General features: G+C 32.1%; 1 protein-coding gene across 1 annotated transcript; it reads right to left on the reverse strand.

Moving 5' to 3' along the window:
- Positions 1 to 54: 54 nt before the first annotated feature.
- On the reverse strand, positions 55 to 4,874 carry LOC138338184 (homeobox-leucine zipper protein ROC8-like). Its single transcript, XM_069288907.1, has 3 exons — positions 4,692 to 4,874; positions 3,540 to 3,657; positions 55 to 553 (listed from the first exon to the last, which is right to left on the reverse strand). The coding sequence occupies exons 1-3, from the start codon at positions 4,802 to 4,804 to the stop codon at positions 494 to 496; spliced, it is 291 nt and encodes a 96-aa protein (XP_069145008.1). The 5' UTR covers positions 4,805 to 4,874; the 3' UTR covers positions 55 to 493.
- Between the last annotated feature and the right edge of the window lie 15,093 nt (positions 4,875 to 19,967).

The following is a 19,967-nucleotide window of genomic DNA, read 5'->3' on the forward strand; positions in this document are numbered from 1 at the left end:
TATATATATATATATAACATGAAAGTGTTAATGAAACTTACTGTATCAAGAAAATTATGGATCAACTCAACTGCAGTCATTGACACAATTCCACAATCCTTTGATGATTCAATTCGACCCGTTGATGTTTGGGGTGGTAGAACTTGATTTGAAAATTTTCTTCCATAAATCACTCGATGAATAAAACACCGCCTGTCACTTGATGAATCTACCCAAAATGGATCATTCATCTTCCAAAGTTCAACCATTTCATTCATAGAAGCAACAAGAGTCTCAAACATAATTGTTTGCTGCCTACTATCATGATTACATTCATCATGTTCTTATGCTGATTGACAGATCATTGAATGTGCATGAACATTATAATTATTTTGATCATTTTCTTGACGAAGAGTAGGAATCTAATGGGAGAGCCACATGTGTCTTGGTTGAACAAACTTCCATCAGATGAATTTGAAGGTGATCCAAGAGTCGATATTTGTGGTGCCAAATTTTAATCCATAACAAAAGGTCTTCCAAAAACATGTGAGATGAGATTTGATACTTTTTCATCCTGAAAAAAATAAAATTTTAAGTTAATTTACATAAATAATAGGTACGTATCTAAATAAACATATTTGAGAAGTGTATAACTTGCTATTAGTGTATATAATTTAAATTCTTTCAATCAATTCACTGATTGTCAGATCAAGATTATCTCTCTTGTCAAAGGAGGGTGCAACTCATATGGACGGGGCGGAAACAAATCTAAGATATAATTTAACACATTTAACACTAGTGTAAATTTCATCAAAAAGAGAATCACTTTGTTTAACATACTATCGCAACCCTAACAAGGTTTGAGCTCATCTATTCCTAAGACCTTTTGTTAGGGAAAGATGAATCTTATCAATACTATCACAACCCTTGGTAGTAGGATTCCAAAGATTAGTTGTTGTATTTATAAAATTGTCGATTCAGAGATAATATTATTTGATCTGACTCCTTCATTTTTTATTATAAGATATGTTCTATAACCTTAAATTCTGGATTAATCCATCAAGTTCAAACCATGAATTTGCCTCGTCTTTGTTATATATAAGTTATTCTTTTCAGGATAAATAGAAAAATTAACATAAAAGATAAAATAAATAAGATAAATAGAAGGTTAAATAACTTGTTATGTCAACTATTGATTTTCTATTTTCATATTTTTTAAATTACGTTCTCTTTCTTCTTTGCCAATAGGAAGTCCATCACAATTTGGACATATAATATTCTTCATTGCCTCTTTCATTGACTTATATTCACAAAGAATTTTTTTTTAATTTTCGAAGAGCATTGTTAGTGGATGTCTCAATTTTAGTCTGGTGAAATATATATAACAAAAATTAATCACATATCGAATAACAATACAAACTTAATATAACATATAGGTAACTAAATAATTGTACAAATAATTATTATGTTAAATTTTCACTCTTCACAAATAAAGGATCAATAGTTCACAACCCAATAAATTAAAGATTTATGTATTGAGCAAGATATTACTTGTATCAGAATAAGAATATTTTAATAATTGAAGGACGAAAAATGGTACTTAGCCTTTTTATAATGCTTGAAAAATATTTTTTCCATTAATCTTTGGTTAAAAGTTCAAAATTCCATTCTAATTTGAACCACATACACATTCTTCCTCGTATAAGAAATATATTTTAAAGAAGTTTTACATTAGGTTAAAAAATTAATCCATGAAAATTTAGTTTACTCAACTTGCCTAAATTTAACAAGAAATTCTGAACCACATATTATCTGAATCACTACCACTACCCATAGCTCCCACAACTAAAAACTTCTCTATGATATCAAGAGTACTGATCATATTCAAGCTTCACCATTTTATTCTCGGTTTGATACCTAGTATCCTCTTCTTCCTCTCCCTTACAATAAGAAATCCAACAGATGGAGTTAGTGTTTGGTCGTTAAATTCTCACTCGGGAACAGTCTTTATGAAGAACTTTATGTTCCTTTCTAAGAAGCAAATAGTCTATATGAGTTTTATCTACCGTGCTATGGAAGGTGACCAACTTCTCCCTCACCTTCAAGAAACTTGAATTGACTACCACCAACCCAAAAGCTATTGAAAAATTCATAAGTGAGACTCCTCCGCATTCTTGTCCCTGAAATTGAAACCTCCATACTAATCACTACCCTCCATTGGAGTAGACTAGATGTGACCATTGAAATCTCCTTCTATGAATAACTTCTTTGTATTTGAAACACCTCCACCCACCTCGTCCAAATCCTCCCGAAAATTCTTCTAGTCCTCCTTGTCCAAGACAATTTGCAGAGCGTAAGCACCAATAATGTTCAAACTGGAATCTCCAATTACAAACTTAATCATCATCATCCTATCATTGATCCTCCTTACCTCAATCACTTCCTTCCTAAGCTCACAATCCGCTAGGTCGCCTACTTTATTCCTAATCGTTACACCTTTCGACTATCATAACTTATACTTATCCATATCACATTCCTTCTATCCTTCTCATTTGGATTCCTTGATACTAGTTATCCTTCTCTTTTTGAGAATCTTCACTAGCTCTATGAAATTTCCTATCAAAGAACATACTCTTATTCTAGATGTGATAAATATAGTCATGTTAAGGAAATAACATTGTTTGGTAATTGAACAACTAACGAGAAAAATTATTTTTTGATAGAAGTTGAAAAATTGGGTTGTGGTCTATTTTAAGTCCAACCCAACCCAAATAATTTATTCACCCACTCATTTATATATACAAATTATTTTGACTAGCCTGAACTTCATTCAATTGGTCCATTTAATATTTCATGATTTCCTTCATTCATCAAGTAATCTTGAAAAGAAAATCATTAGTTTTGAGTGGCAAAACCAAATTTTTCTGACATTAAATTCTCAAAACCTAGAAGGGATTCAATTTTTTGTTCATTTCGTAATTCCTTGCTAATTATTGAACTTGCTAGGGAGTTCATGCACTTTGAATTATTTAGAATTCTTGTATTATTGATTTTATTAAGCAACAACTTAATTGACTTAGAGGTTAGATAATGAAAATAATTTAAATGAAAAGTAATTTATTTAATAAAGTTCATATATTGGTGAGAGAACATACTTTCAAATTTATTGATCAATTCAACATGGAAAATAAAATTAGTGATTTAGGAAAACTATATAGAAATTGAAAAGTGAAATCATCAAGAATGGAATTTATTGTACGCGGCCCGGGGGGTTGGTGATAGTGGAAGTAAATAACTTGATTATAACGAGGAATAAATTATCTTATTTATTCACACATCCTAACAACTTAACCAAATATAGAGAAACAATTTACCAATAGATCACTGCTTTCATTAAATTATTTCAACTTTTGTCATTACTTTTTGTAGATTTTTTAAAATTTTAATGAAAAAAATATATTAATTTGTTGTTGTGTGTAAACAACAACAAAAACAACAATAATATCCAACCAATTAAGTACAATTGACAATATATAAAAGAATTAAATAATCAAAAGTACCTTTGCTTGAGCCCTTCTGTTTTGGAACCAAAGCTTGACCTGCTTATGGTCAAGACCTGCTTCGCTACCCAATTGTTTTTGTTGATCCTCATCTGGATGCGGACATTTCTTGAAGAATCTTCATTCAAAAATTCATGAAGAGAAAATATTATTGATCATTTATTAAAAAAATAAACCAAAAAAATAAAATAACAAAAAAAATTCATAAATACATGGTGGATTAACAAGTATTTCTCCACCATTAATCAGGTCTTAACTTCGAGCATTGGAACTAAAACTTTGGTAAGGAACGTTTGACCATAAAATGGGACTTGATTCCACACTTGAATTTGAATTTTTCGGGCCCTAGATCAACTACCCGATACTCACTAAAGATTGAGGAGTAGTAAGTAGTCTTTTATCCTTAACTAGAAGCCTCGTGTTGAGTCATGGGACAAGAGTTGTCACCATTGATTGGGAGGGGCTTAGCCCCCCCCCCCCCAAAGTGAGACTTTGTGATGCAAATCTGAACTAAGCAGATCCTAAAGTGTGATTTTTCAATGCAAATCTAGATTACTCGGTCCCAAAAGATAGATTTTTTACGTGATCTAGATTAGTTGGGCCCTAAAATGAAAATTCTCGACACAAAGTTAAATTAGTCATACCTCAAAAGGGGTATATAACATAATGGGAAATAGATTATTTGTGTTTTTGGTGCAAAAATTAGAAAGACATTGAACTTTAACGAACTCATCTTATTATGCTAAAGTCATAAAGAATAAACAAGTTCATTTATAATGATGTATATATAACAGATTAATCATCAAAATAAATTATTTCAAAACTATTTTAGCAACTCAACAAAACAAATCAGGAAATGTGAAATCAAAAGTACAAATCTTTTATTAAATATAGTGGAAATGTGGGGAACAAAAATAAAACCAAAAGAAAAATCAATCAAAATAAATAAATATCAATTGATGCACAAAAAATACATACAAAAAGAAAATCAAATATTCTATGACTAATAAAATTTAATTTTATCAATGATAATTTAATTTTACCACTGATGCAGTTTAAGAAAATAACATCATCTCTTTGAACAAACAAAAAAATTGAACAGATATATCCGAAGGATCAAATTATTTTTTTTAAAAAAAAAGTTGATCTTACGCATCAAGTCTTTGAATTTGTTCCATAGAATGTTTGTGGTATTGTCCATGCCTCTCCGATCTTTTTTGCGAATTTGATGATTCTCCAGCAGGTTCTTCCACAGAATCTGTCATATTTTTGGATAATTTTCTGTTTGATACAACAAAATAACAAAAGAAACACAAAACCAAGTGTTAATCTATTTGATTTATTATGTAAACAATTAATTTATATAAGAAACAACTAAAATTGAACAAAAAAAGAAAATAAAAGAGATTTTTTTTACACACCTTTTGATTGATGAGTAGCGATAGAGAAAATCAAATATAAGTGGTCTATTTATATAGTAGTTGATGTACATCTGAAAGATACATAGAATGTGATATAAAAAAAAAGAGTGGGGGGGGGGGGAGATTCTAAAGAATACTAAGGGTTTGTTTGGAAAGACACCTTGATAATTCAATTTGGTGTAATTATATTATCTGACCTATTACTTAGTCAGGAGGTAATTTCACTTTCCAATTCGTAGGAAGGAGATGTGAATTGTTGATATTTATATGGTGTAATTATAATATAATTATTATTTAATTATTCCTTTTATTTTTATTTTTGCATTTTAATTTATTTTATATTATTATAAATTCTTTTTTTTTCATTATTCTAGAATTTTCTAAATATTTTTTTTTGTACATTATTTATATTTTATTCCTTTCTCATTCTCAACCTTTACTTCATGTGATTCTATGCAATTATTTTGCATTCTCTATTTTTTAAACATATTCATTTATTTCATTTACATAATTTTGCTAGTATTTTAAAATTAAATTAGAATTCAGAGTAAGATTATAGATTTATGTTTTCCTATTATTTTCAATCATATGCATGAATGTTATTTTGAAATTTAATTTTTTTTTTGAGTCTAGAACTTATGTTATATTTTTAGTTTCATTTGTTTAATTAGTATTGATTTGAAACTTCACATTGCAAGTTTTTTTTTAATAGACTTGATATATTATCTTTTTGTCACATATTTTGTCAATTTATAACATAATATTAATCTTTTTGTCTAACATGCATTTCTCTCTCTTTCTCTCTCTCTCTCTCTCTCTCTATATATATATATATATATATATATAACATTTTTTAAGTTTCTTATTTTTCTAATCTAAATTTTAAATAATTAATTTTTAATTTTCAAATTTAATATAACTTTATGGTGTCATTTGCACATCCAAACAATACATGCGTAGTTTTAGTTTAATTCCACTATGGCAAATAAGCAATTCGATGTCATTACAAGGTTGTATAATTATAATGTTGACATTTACTATCCTAATAACTACATCAATTCTTTCAAACAGACCAAAAGCATGAAGAGTGAAGATAAGATAGGAATTTGAATTTTATTTGGTTCCTTAATTAAAACTCAAAGGAAAATAAAGAAGAAAATATGAATATATATACAAAGGCGTTTCGTAATGAAAAGAAACATTTAAGTTGTACAGGTTATATTATTGTGATATATGTCCAAAGAGAATTCAAAATTTTGTTAACATATTCAAAAAAGAAATTATGCTTACACATGAAAACAAGTATATCTTTTGAACATGCATAATGAATTTCTTCAATTGATAAGTTAGAAATTTCATATTTATGTACGAAAAGATAATATGTAAACTTATAGATAGTACTTTTACAATACTTAATTTTTTGTACAATAAATATACGTACTATATATGTATATATTCAATATAACCGGAGAAAATAACTTTGCATAAACATAAAAAAAATTAAAATAGGTACTCAAAAACAACAATTAATATCATAAACATAAACTAAAGAGTGTTAAAAACATACCAGGATATGTATAAATAGAATAAAATATAAATAAAAAAATCGATTCTACTGAATACACAATGTCACCTTAAGAAAACTATTCCCCTCCAATACAAGAGGTTTAAAGAATTATATCCTCTCAGGATGAAATAATTTTATCCACCAATTAGTGGTATTAGTAAGTCATTCAAATGGAGCAAAGTACAAAATTAATTTCGCAAGAAGTAGAAGAAAAAGATAAGAAATTTTTGTTGTTTTAAAATGAGAGGCAATCTTTCTATTTATTGACAACAAAGTATACTGTGAACAAATGTTTATTGTGCCTTATCAAAAAGGTTACAACTATTTGAAAAACTTTCAATCCCTCGAAAAGTTAACAACCTTTAATAAAAGTCACAAACTTTTCATAAAGTCACAAATGTTTATTAAAGTCACACCCTTTCATAAAAGTCACAACTTTTGATACAAGTCGCAACTCTTCATTAAAGTAGTAACTTTCCATAAAAGTCACGTCTTTTTATCAAATATGAAGGCTAGTTTTGAAAATAAATAAATTTAAAAGAAAATTATTGCATATAGTGGCGCCATGTAGGCAGACCTAGGGTTCTCTTTTATATATAGAAAATTATTGCTTGTGGTGGCGGGCCTAGGGTTCTCTTTTATAGAAATATATGATATGATGATGATCAAATTTATTTCCACACTCATTTTCTTATAAAATTTATCATAGACCCCCTCCCCCTCCCCCACCCTTTTTTTTTCAAATAAAAAAACTTATAATGTAGCCTCAAAAGCAAAATCTTGAATTATATTGTTCTTTTTCCATTCACGTTTCTTCATTTTTATTTCTCGTATTTTCACACTAAAAATTAAAGGGAAAAGGATCGGATATAACCCTCAACTTTACCATTTATAGCTAATATATACCTTTTTTCAAAAGTCACTCACATATACTCTTAGCATTACACGAATGACTCAGATATGAAAATTTTGTGAATTTAAGGGATACATTGGAATGGAGTTATAAGTAAAACGTATAGCGAAAAATTAAGTGTCATAAAAAATGAAAAGTATTTAAAAATATATGGAAGATATCTGAAGAGTAGAGAATTTTGGGCCCATTTTAGGCTTTTAGTATACCAAAGGTAATGTTCTCAATGTCTATTTACAACTTATTCTAATCAAATGTATTTGTATTTCAATAATGAGACCGTAAACCTGGATACAAAAGAGATCAAAACCAGCCAAAAAACATAAGGAAATATGCAAAGTCGACAATGAGTGTCACCTATGTTGACTCGGTACATCGTGGAAAATTACAGTTCTTAACCCTCAAGTTCATCTAAGTTTCGAAATATCAGGGAGAAGTCGGCGTATTGTCAATGTGATTCGGCGATGGTCATTGGTGTCGTAAAATGTAACAGGAAAAGAAAGAAAAATTAAAGTTGAAAAGTCTGATTGGTGGTGAACTCTACCATTTAGCCTATAAACCGACCTACTTGGTTGTCTCGGATTAGTTAAGTGAAATAACACTGAAATGATCCATCTCGATCATTACAAATAGGTCAATTGTAAAATAATTTGGGTTGAAAGTTTACGGATAGTGTCTCAAGAATTTTAGGCTAGGTCAACCTCGGAAGAAATATCGACTAGGTGCACTCTAGGACCATCTGATAATAAGTGGGGTTAAGTGCATGGGCTTGGTGAAAGGTTTCTTGTAGCCAAGAAAATAAGGAACCCGTAGGGCTTCAAAAGTGATTGTAGTTCTATGTATTGATTTGTTTTATTCTAATGTAGTCAATTAATTACACTCATATCTTGGACTGACCGTATAATCCTATTAATAGTTTGTATTGGAAAAATATTATTTTATATATCTCAAAAAGAATCATTTTATATCCTATTATATTTTGAAGAGAATATATTTTTATGTCCTAAATATTTTCCCTCCATAAATAGTCTTTGATTGACCATTATTCCTAATCCAAATATACGTTTGTCTACATCTTATAATCATTCTTGAATAAATAAATAAGGAGAAGACCGTTTGTTTAACCAAAATAAATTGCTCATTTTGCCACAATGTTGTTGTTGGAATATGTGCATCCACTACCAGTCAACGGACCAGGTCCCTTGACACAACAAGAACAGTGCGGAAGATTAAACAATTTGAAGAATACAACACAAGCAATTTACGTGGAAACCTCCTTGCTCAAGGGAGTAAAACAACGACCTGTTGCACAGGATTTACAACCGTCTTCACTAATCTTCTCAAGCAAAAGTGAAACCCGGTTACAATCAATGTGAGAAAAAGTTATTAATCTCACGATCAAGTAATCTACCTATTACTTGAAGAGCCTTAGCGGATACAACACCGCCCACTAAACCACCTAACTCTAGATGACATAGAATATGACTAAGCAACAAACAAATGTTGCATACTAAATTAGTTAACCTTAACAAATTTAGACTTTTACAAACCCAAAACAAATATTTGAATCCTTTATAGATAAGGAAAAGATTTACAATGTAAGTACATAGACACAAAGCTCTAAATACAACAAAGATTCTTTTTTTACTCTAGCAGGTCCTTCTTTTGAGTTGAGCAATATTCTTCCTTGAAGATGGCCTTTTATTCAAGCTTGTGAATTTTAGGAGAAAATCCAAGCTTAATTTGCCAAGTCTTGAATATGTGTTTTTTGGAAAGAGATAATATAATTTCCCATAAATTCATTGAAGTAAGCCCAATGGCTAAAGGCCTGCTGTTGGAAAAGTTGTGCACCAACCACATCACATATGACAACTTTTCTGACAGTTGTCTTTTCGTCCTTTTCACGTCGCAGTCTTGCGGGTACTAGGTCCCTTGCTTGCGGGTACCAGGTCCCTTGCTTGCGGGTACCAGGTCCCTTGCTTGCGAAAACCTGGTCCCTTGCAAACTTCTATATGAGTTCTTGAAAAGGCTTGATGGTTGACTTCCTTCTTTGGTGTAGTACACTGACGCCTTACCAACCTCTGACTTGACAGCTTTAGAGCTGTAACAAATTATGTATCTGATGGAGGAAACTCTGCTGCTACAAGGTCCCTGCATTTGTGAGATACGGAAACATACAATCTCATCCTCTCTTCTTATTGGTGTAGGATACTGCACTTTTCACCTACCACCTGACATGACATCTTTTATAACTGTACCCCATTTGTATCTGGACGAGAGCACTCTGCCAGGAACCAGGTCCCCGCATTTGATAGGATCATCAAAACACCTAGAATATAACATTTTCCCCCTTTTACTAATAGCACACAAATATACCTCACAATGAGTTTTTCATTCATCTTATTGTCAGCATTTCCAATAACAAGGATTTGGTTCCTTGTTAGATCGATAAGTTTGTTAAATCATCAAAACTCCATATCAAGTTCGAGCTATCATCTTAACTCAGCTTGTAAAATCATCAAAACATCAACATATAATCTTCCCCCTTTTTGATGATGACAAACATCTTCTTCCCCTTATCGACATGACCAGGTCCTCGTCAGGTAGCAAGCATTTATTCCCCCTATCATTATGACCATATCTCTTCAAGTATCTACCATTGATTCCTCCTATCGATGTGTCCATGTCTTCTTCAAGTAGTTATAACACTATTGATCTCATACCTTACCTTAACAACTTTTCCCCTATTGACATTATAAAAAAGGGGTTAAAGCAGTAAACCAAGTTGACAGAAATATAGTTCTTGTAAATTCATGGTCACTTGGGCAACACAGAGCATGAGCAAAAAGGCATAAAGTAATGAGACAAGTCAGTAGAAACAGGACATTTAACATCCATAAACAAAAGATCAGTCATCAAAGCATTGCATGTATGATTACAGATGAAAACCAGAACAATGCCCAAGAGATAAATGAGGACTGACATAGAGAGGTAGAAAGAGAAGGGATGATTTAGAGGCATGGGATTGAAAGAATAGAATTAGTAGAGCATATCCCTAGCATAAGATTCCAAGAATCTTCTCTTAGCGTACAACATAATGTGCAACCCAACCTGTATTTTAAACCTTCAGGGCTGCCAATTTTTATAATTTTTTATTTTTTTTTTGTTGGCACCTGGTCCCTCTGATGGTGTTTTTTTAGAATGCTGGACTATTAAACAACCCATTTCAGTATTCCAGTTAACACGAGCAACTGACATAGCTTCCAACACCAGCCTGTGTTTTTCATAACAGAAAGATTGGTAACACAAACAACTCAAGGCCTCCTAGATGAATAGATCAATAATTGAGGAATCAAGAAGATTTTTTTTACACCATCCTCTTCAGAAAACATTGAGTTCTCAGAATATCAACTTCTCCTTTTTTAGCATCATCTTTTCCACTTCTTTATTTTTGATGGATGACCAGATCCCTCTTCACACTTAATATATTTTCATCAAAGAATTCTCCAGCAAGAATCAAGGGGTTAACAATTTGAAGTGTGTTTGAAAACTAGAGAAAAGAGAATTTTGAAGCACCTTGATATTTTGAAGGCAGCTCAATTTTTCTGGGAAAATAGAAGAAATATACAATATAAAGAAAGTGAAAATAAGGTATCATTTTGGCACTCAAAAGATAAAACAATAGTCAGATTCCTGAAGGACGGACATGTGGCAATTTTAATGGTTCTCATGTATAATTCAAACTGCAATGTTAAGATTGTTAACCTTCGAGAAAGGACCAGGTCCCTCTCTTTAGTTTTCATGTTATTGCCTAGATCTATCCTGACCTCCCTTTTTCTTCATCCCCTTTTCCATGTGTGTATACCTATAAAAGGTATGAAACTGAATTCGCTAAAACATACATAACCGAAAAGCAAGGATACCTTCTCCCCTTTTCATAGTCATTAAAAGAGTTTATTGCTTTAGGTAGGATGCAGTCAAGAAGGTTTTAGAATTTCCATCATTATCTTGATTAATTCAGCAAGATTTTTATGAGCTTCAAGATGTTTCCTGATCCACAAGAGTTGACCCCATCAAGCTACACTTGCTACATTTATTACCTTAGTTTATGAAAGAGCAATTGAATCTTTCCTTTTAATTTTACATGAGTGAAAAATCAGCGCATAACACAATCCACTCTTTAGGTACTCAATCTATCAGCTTGATACTTAGCATAATAAAAAACACCATGTACTACAAATCAAAAAGTCTCCCAATGGACAGAATAGGACCAGGTCCTCTATCTTCTTCAGATGACTTACGATTTTCTCAGCATCCTTCAAAATATTTCCTTTGTACATGAGTAGAGTATCTGAACCAGATCGATCAGCATCCAGCTTCTAGTTAGTTCCTAAGAAAGTACGAATTGTCTAGACACCCAAAACATGAAGCCCTTTTAGCAGCTTCTTTGAACTGGTGTTGGTTCCTTCTTTAATCAGACATCAATGACCCCTGAATGTTGTGCTATCTTCTTCTCTGTAGCTAAGCTCCTATGAGAGTATTCGACTAGTCCGTGCTTAGAGCTTCAGTGAAGATATCACCCATTTGATCTTCCTTCTAACAAAACTTCATGATGATACTATCCCTCTTTATCATTGTCTTAACTTCAAATATTTATGCCGTTTGATAGCTAATTAATGTGCTTTTCAGGACAACCGAGGGCACCTTTCAAGGTGCGCTAAATCTGTAGCTCTATGAAGAAATTTAATTCTTCCATTATGTTTATTTCAACACTCACTTTCAATGAGTGAAATAGAAATAAGATCTTCACACAACACCTCAATGATTGCCTCAAAGATGACATCATCAATATGTACCTGAATGATCAACAGTTCCTTGCATATTGAATTCAAAGAGAAGAGTTTTTGATAATTTTACCTCTCTTGAAGACATTGTTGAGGAGCAACTTGGACAACCGATCATCTTGTTGGGTAATCGACTATCAGATTTTCTTCTTCCAAACTGAGCTTGATTAGCTTCTTCATTCTCACCTTCGAAAGTCACATTATCAGTTTGAACTGCATCATCTTTGTTCAGCACTATCTAGAGGACCAGGTCTCTCATCAGGTTCATCATCTACATCATCTTATTTGAGATTGTTGGAATCATGAATAGGATGTTCTTCAGCAAGCTCACAATTTAAACCATCTCTCTGATTCTGAAGCAACTCTTCTATCTCAAAAACTTCTTTCCTTGCAACTTCTAAAATCTTCTAGACTCATCAATAAACACATGACCATTTTTAGTATACCCCTGATAAGCCTTGCTGGAGGAAGAGTGTACCATAATTATTCTTTTGTCAATGTTGAGATCAAACTTCTCATTATCATCATTTTGGTCACAAACATGTACCATTATCACTTCAGTCGAATGTTTCTTGAAAAATTTAAAGTCTGCATATTTCACCTGAAGGAGGTCTGATCTGCTTCTCCTTAACATCATCATCACAACCTTTGTCATTTACAAATATTATTTTACGCAGACTTGACCAGGTCCTCAGACACAAGTTTGTCAAGCAAAGCAACACTCATGAGCACGTTTCCTTAATCATACTTTAGCATTCATACCTTGATCATTAAGTTCAGTGAGACTATCGAAATGAGCAATAAACAGATCAGCAATATACATTTTCTTGCATCTCTTTTCTATCAAAATCATCGACCGAGAGAGCAAGTTTGTGACAAAACAGTTATCTGATAAAAGCTTAGCTTCATTTCATTCATCACAAATCTACACCAATAATGTAGCGTTTCATGCCATTTACCAAAAGAGACTCCTCCACCTTGAAGTGTCTTGAGAGAGAGGAAGTTCAGTGCTTTGAGTATCCACCATTCATGAATCGACACTGGTTGTTGCCACTTCCTCTCACAAGAATGTCATATGACGTGTTAGCCATGGGAACCCACTTCAGTTGAAGTTCCCAGTAAGCGGATAAAGGAGTGATAAGAGAATTCTTTGTCCAATGAGGCAGATCGATATTTTTCAACTTAGGAACACAAGCAAGACCAGGTCCCTTCTTCTGCAAGTTCTTCAGTTGGACATACACAGGACCTGGTCCTTTCTTCAAGTTCCTCTTTTACACGGACCAGGTCCCTCTCCAATGCATTTTTTCTCTCGAAATCAACCTTAATCTTAAATTTAGTAGTACGCAGCTTATTTTCAAGGTCTAGCTGCAATTTGCTAGCCTCACTCTTTCCTTTATAAATTGTAGTATTCGCCCCTTTTATCTTTTCCTTTAGTTCAAGATTTTCTGTTTCTAGAACAACCATTTGACTTTCAATATCAGATACTTGGGCAACTAAAGCAATTTTTCAGTCTTTAAAGATATCTAGGTTGTTGTTTACGAGATCCTTCTCATCTTTCATCTCACTTATCAAATCAAGTAATACAACAACCAACTTTCTCAACTTACTAGTATAAAAGGTATTCAAGTTTTGCTTGAAATAAGATAGACTTACCTTTTCATCAGAATCTTCCTCGTCTGACATTGCCATAAAACCATTATCTGTGTTTTTAGAATCATCTGAATTACTTGAGGATTTTTCCGATGCAGCCATTTCTCTTTTTACTGCCCCGAACAAGACTTCTCTTCTTCTTATCTTGGGACAGACCTGGTCCCCTTCTTTGTCTTTACCTTCTGCATTCTTGTCAATAGGAACAGGTTCTTCAAGGAACATGAGCTCATTTGTGATGTTTGAGAATATGGTGCGCACTTCATGAATGAGTTCATCATCATTCATGGTGAAATCTTCAAACTTAGTAGAAAAAACATGTACCTTAGATTTCCTTATTTCCTCAGTCCCCTCATATGTTGTTTTTAACAAAACCCAAATTTCCTTGGCTGATTCACATGATGAAATCAGATCGTATTCATTTATACTAAGGCCACACATCAATAGCTTCCTTGCTTTATGATTTTTCTGGACTAATAGTCTGTCAGAGTCATTAATTTGTTTTCTAGTTTTGGGAATGACTCTTGTGACCTCTCCATCTTTAACCTCCATAGTTGGCACATAAGGACATTTACATATGACGTCTCATACTTCACTGTCCTCAGCCATGAGATAGTCTCTCATCGGAATCTTCCACTGTTTATAGAATTTACTATCAAACAGTGGAGGTCTTGTGGGGGACTTATTTCTTTGATTGTTTAGTAGTGACGCTATTTCTCGCAGGAACTTCTCTCTTTGTGTTAACCAGATAGAGAGCACCTTCTCTGATACCACTTGTTGGAATATGTGCGTCCACTACCAGTCAAAGGACCTTGTCGCTTGACATAACAAAAACAGTGCAGAACATTATACAATATGAAGAACACAACACAAGCAGTTTACGTGGAAACCTCCTTGCTTAAGGGAGTAAAACCACGACTTGTTGCACAAGATTTACAACCGTCTTCACTAATCTTCTCAAGCAAAAGTGAAACCCGGTTACAATCAATGTGAGAAAAAGTTATTAATCTCACGATCAAGTAATATACCTATTACTTGAAGAGCCTAAGCGGATACAACACCGCCCACTAAACAACCTAACTCTAGATGACTTAGAATTTGACTAAGCAACAAATAAATGTTGCCCACTAAATCAGTTAACCTTAACTGATTTAGACTTTTACAAACCCCAAACAAATATTTGAGTCCTTTATAGATTAGGAACAGATTTACAATATAAGTACATAGACACAAAGCTCTAAATACAACAAAGATTCTTATTTACTCTATCAGGTCCTTCTGTTGAGTTGAGCAATGTTCTTTCTTGAAGATAGCCTTCTGTTCAAGCTTGTGAATTTTCAAAGAAAATAAAAATTTAATTTGCCAAGCCTTGAATTTGTGTTTTTTGGAAAGAGATAATATAATTTCCCACAGATTCTTTGAAGTCATCCCATTGGCTGAAGGCCTGCTGCTGGAAAAGTTGTGCACCAATCGCATCACAGATGACAACTTTTCTGAAAGTTGTCTTTTCGTCCTTTTCACGTCGCAGTCTTGCGGGTACCAGGTCCCTTGCTTGCCGGTATCAGGTCCCTTGCTTGCAAAAACGACGTCCCTTGCAAACTTCTATATGAGTTCTTGAAAAGGCTTGCTAGCTGACTTTCTTCTTTGGATGAATGAATATAATATGGTGTTTGTCATGCTAAAAGTTTCAAACATAAAGACTTATTATCAGTTGGACAAACACCCTCCTCCATTCTTATTGGTGTAGTACACTGACGCCTTACAAACCTCAGACTTCACAGCTTTACAGCTGTAACAAATTATGTATCTGATGGAGGAAACTCTGCTGGTACCAGGTCCCTGCATTTGTGAGATACTGAAACATACAATCTCATCCGCGCTTCTTATTGGTGTAGGATACTGCACTTTTCACCTACCACCTTACATGACAACTTTTATGACTGTACCCAATTTGTATCTGGACGAGAGCACTCTGCCAGGAACCAGGTACCCGCATTTGTTAGGATCATTAAAACACCTAGAATATAACATTTTCCCCCTTTTTGATGATAGCACACAAATTTACCTCACACTGAGTTTATCATTCATCTTATTGTCTGCAGTTCAAATAACAAGGATTTGTTTCCTTGTTAGATCGATAAGTTTGTTAAATCATCAAAACTTCATATCAAGTTCGATCTATCATCTTAACTCAGCTTCGAACTAACAGTTGTTGACGTGAAAGGATAATTTGTTTTCATTAAATATTTCTAATCTTATTTGGGTGTAGATTGATAGTAAGTGAAATTTCTTCTTCCTTTCTTTTTTCATATTTTACTAAACTGGTTTTGTTTAAAGAATCTTTGTTACTTTTGGCTGCTAGTTTTATACTAGAAGAGCTTGTTGAATCGCAGGATATAGACCTATAAATGGTGAAATGTCCTTAAGGACAGTGTCTTTTGATACGTCTCAAGCGATGAGAATTTCCTACAAGAGTTCGTGGTGAAGTACAAGCTTTGGTGAATTCGATATGTGTTAGTGATAAAGTTATTTTTCGTAAGAATTTACAATAATCTTGAGGATATTTTATACTTTAATTTTACGAAAAATACTACTTTAAAATTTGGGGAAAATAAAATATAAATAAAAATTGAAACGAGATGCAACAAGTTGGATTTAGATGTGTGTGGAGGAGGGTTCAATCTAATAGTACATGTGATATATTATATGTTCCTATTTTAATTAAGTAATCATATCCCTCAATATAGAAAAAGATTCGGAGAAATAATTATCCCGCTAAGCAAAATTATATGTAATTAGGCGAATGATAGAAATTATTGTGGTCATTTCTCAAGTGAATCTTTTGAGTGATTGTGAATTTGAGTTTTTGTGCCTGAAAAATTAAGTTTGTACCAAATTGGAGAAGCGGAAAATTTTATATATAATATTCATTATTCTTCAACTACTTAAGTTCTTAGAATAAAAAATTCTCCATAAAATTCACATTTATTGGCATTATCTGAGGTGGTACATTATATTTATATCAGTGCATATTGATTCACTGGGAAAACATGAATGAACATTTATGTTAATTGGATAAGATGTCAAATTCGATGGTATCTATTTTCAATGTTTATTTTGCTACTATATTCTATTTGATAATGATAAATGGTAAAAAGAAAGAAAAAAATTGTTCATAATTGCATTTTGTTTTATTTTTGCTGCTGACATATTGATTAATGTTAGTGAACTACCTTTGTAGCGAGTTTTATGCTTTGGAATGATATAGTAGTTTATTTATACTTATTTCTTTGAGAATGCTTCAAGGACATTAAACTATCATTTGTGAATATTTTCTCTACATATACAAGTGTTTGTTCATAAATAAAGAGATGATGTTGTTGATGTTTTAATTTATAAATCTGTGTGAAAACTTTATGAAAACCTTATTCAACTATTATGATATATTTGAATGTTTTAGGGGTATGTTGCTATTGTTGCGCTACATGATCCTAAAGGAAAATGTAAGAAAAACATGGTCGAAGTTTTTAAATGTTCTATATATTTATTTATGGTAATTAATTATGGTTAGATTGAATGCAATATTAGAGTTAGGAAAAAATAAAATAAAGTATTGTTGAGGTTATAAAAGTGAAAATACTTTCACTGTTCGTGTTGTTTAAAATGATATTGATTCATTATCTTGAAAAGAGTTTTGATAATACATGAGAGGTACAATAAGTACAATACTGAATATTTGAATATTTTGTTGTACAAAGGGGTACAATATATCATGAATAGGTCAATGGTGAAAGAATTTGGGTTGAAAGCTTTTTGGATAGTGACATAAAATTTTTAGGCTAGGTCAACCTCGGAAGGAGTAAGGACGAGGTGCAGTCTAGGACCATCTGATAATGAGCGGGATTAAATGCCTGGGCTTGGTGAAAGGTTTGTTGTAGCCAACACAATAAGGAACCCGTAGGGATTCAAAAGTGGCTGCAGTTGTATGTATTGACTTGTGTTACTATAATGTAGTAAATTGTTTGCACACATATCTTGGACTAGCCGTATAATCCTACTAGTGATTTGTGTACTAATATTGTCCATGTTCTTTTCTAGTTATGTACAAGACATCTTCTAGCTGAAATGAGACCTTTATTAAGAGACAGTTGACTTTAAATCCAAGGATGAACTACTCTTTCATATTGTCTCAAATTCTTCTTTTATTTATGTTTATTCTTACATTGGACTAGTAGATTATGTTTTCTATGTTTTTAGGGTTGCATCTCCATTATTGATTATATTAGTGTTTTAATACTACCATTATAATTTCATAAGACTTTGTTCTGCATGAACGTTTTGACTATTGATTGAGGTTATTCATATCCTTAGTTGCTTTTAAAACTATTTTCTTAATATTTATTTGATGTCTTGGATTTAGAAATTACATATTGGTTTAATTGTGTGTTAGTAATTGGTTCTACCTATTGGGTACTAAAGGTGTGAACAAGAAATGAAGGGTTGGGACTTTGCGGAAAAACCCTAACCTTTATAAAAAATTGTCTTTCCTAAAGGGGTGTTACCTTTGGAAAGGTTGTGCCTTTTCCAAAGGGTCGTGACCTTTCTAAAAGGTTTTCTTATTTTCGAAAAGTTGCGACCTTTATCCTTTGTTGGATATAAATAGAGGTTTTCTCTAAGTTTTCGGCATGGGAATCGTCCCTTTCTTTGCATACATTTCTTACAAAATAAAATCGATCCACCGTGTCTGTGTTTGGAGATTCATTTTTGTCATTTTGAGTTCATTGAATCCATCAAAGTTTGAGGTACCACTACTTATTTAATGGTTAATCCGTTTATCTTGAGAGTAATAAGTCTGTAATCTCGGATACTTGAGGGAATTAAATTTCATAAGGACACAAAGTGGGTTCTGTGGACTCGGATAGTTCTTGGTGTTTTTTGCATCTTTTATATTTTCCAGTTTGCTAATTTGAATAGAGCAAATAACACTCCCACGAGGTGATATAGTTTGTGTCACTCACGATGGTCTAGGTCATGAAAGACACAGAGAGAAATTGTGGCGAAATTTGTAAACGTATAAATAATTTTTTGAAGTAACAGGAAAACACTTTTTCATTTTGAATTTTTTAGTACTCTCTCCAAAATCCTGACTATTGAGGATTAAGCTTGTACTTGAAGGTTGTATAGATCCTTCTTCAGATAGAAGATCTTTAGGATTGAAATATTAGAATTTCGAATCAAGTACCTACAATGAATGATAATTTTTGTATATTTCTTTTATCTTCGTTATTAATAGCTACTCTCTCTATTATTATTGTTGTGTAATGTACAAATGATTAAATTATAATTTGTTTCTGTTTAATTTCTTTAGCTTATCTCTCTATAATATATATATATATATATATATATATATATATATATATATATATATATATATATATATATATATATATATATATAATTTAAGGTTGCAATCTATTGCTACTTTAGATATCTAAAGTTGCTTGTGAAATATCATTAGTGATAATGGCGGGATATGATTCAATTGAAAATTCAAGCTTGAAATAATTTTGTTGAGCTAAAGTATTAAATTGATTTTAGTGCATTGCATGTTAGATTTAAAAAAAAACCATGATTTGTAATAGTTGAATGCTAGATAGGTATCGTTACTTATAATCTAGCAAACTTTTTGATAGTCTACAGAATTTAGCAATTAGCTATACTCAAGTTACAAAATTATAACAATCAAATCCATCGTACATTTAATGTACAGATGTCAGCTAGACTACATCGTCTTATTATACACATACAGGTATTCAAGATCAGCATCCATCACCTCGTTGATCCAATTGACAATTTGGAGTCAGTTGGTGAGCATCCTTATTTTCCAGAGGGCTCCTTTTTCAGTGATTTCTAGTATTTCAGTTGTTAGGATGATCGGGAGTTTTGTCCCGACATCTCTCTTTATTTTAGAGGCTTCATAGATACATAGTTATAGTTCTTTAGTATTATTCATTTCAGTTGTATAAGCTTAAGACTTGA

The sequence above is a fragment of the Solanum lycopersicum genome, chromosome 9 (assembly GCF_036512215.1).
Source record: "Solanum lycopersicum chromosome 9, SLM_r2.1".
NCBI lineage: Eukaryota > Viridiplantae > Streptophyta > Magnoliopsida > Solanales > Solanaceae > Solanum > Solanum lycopersicum.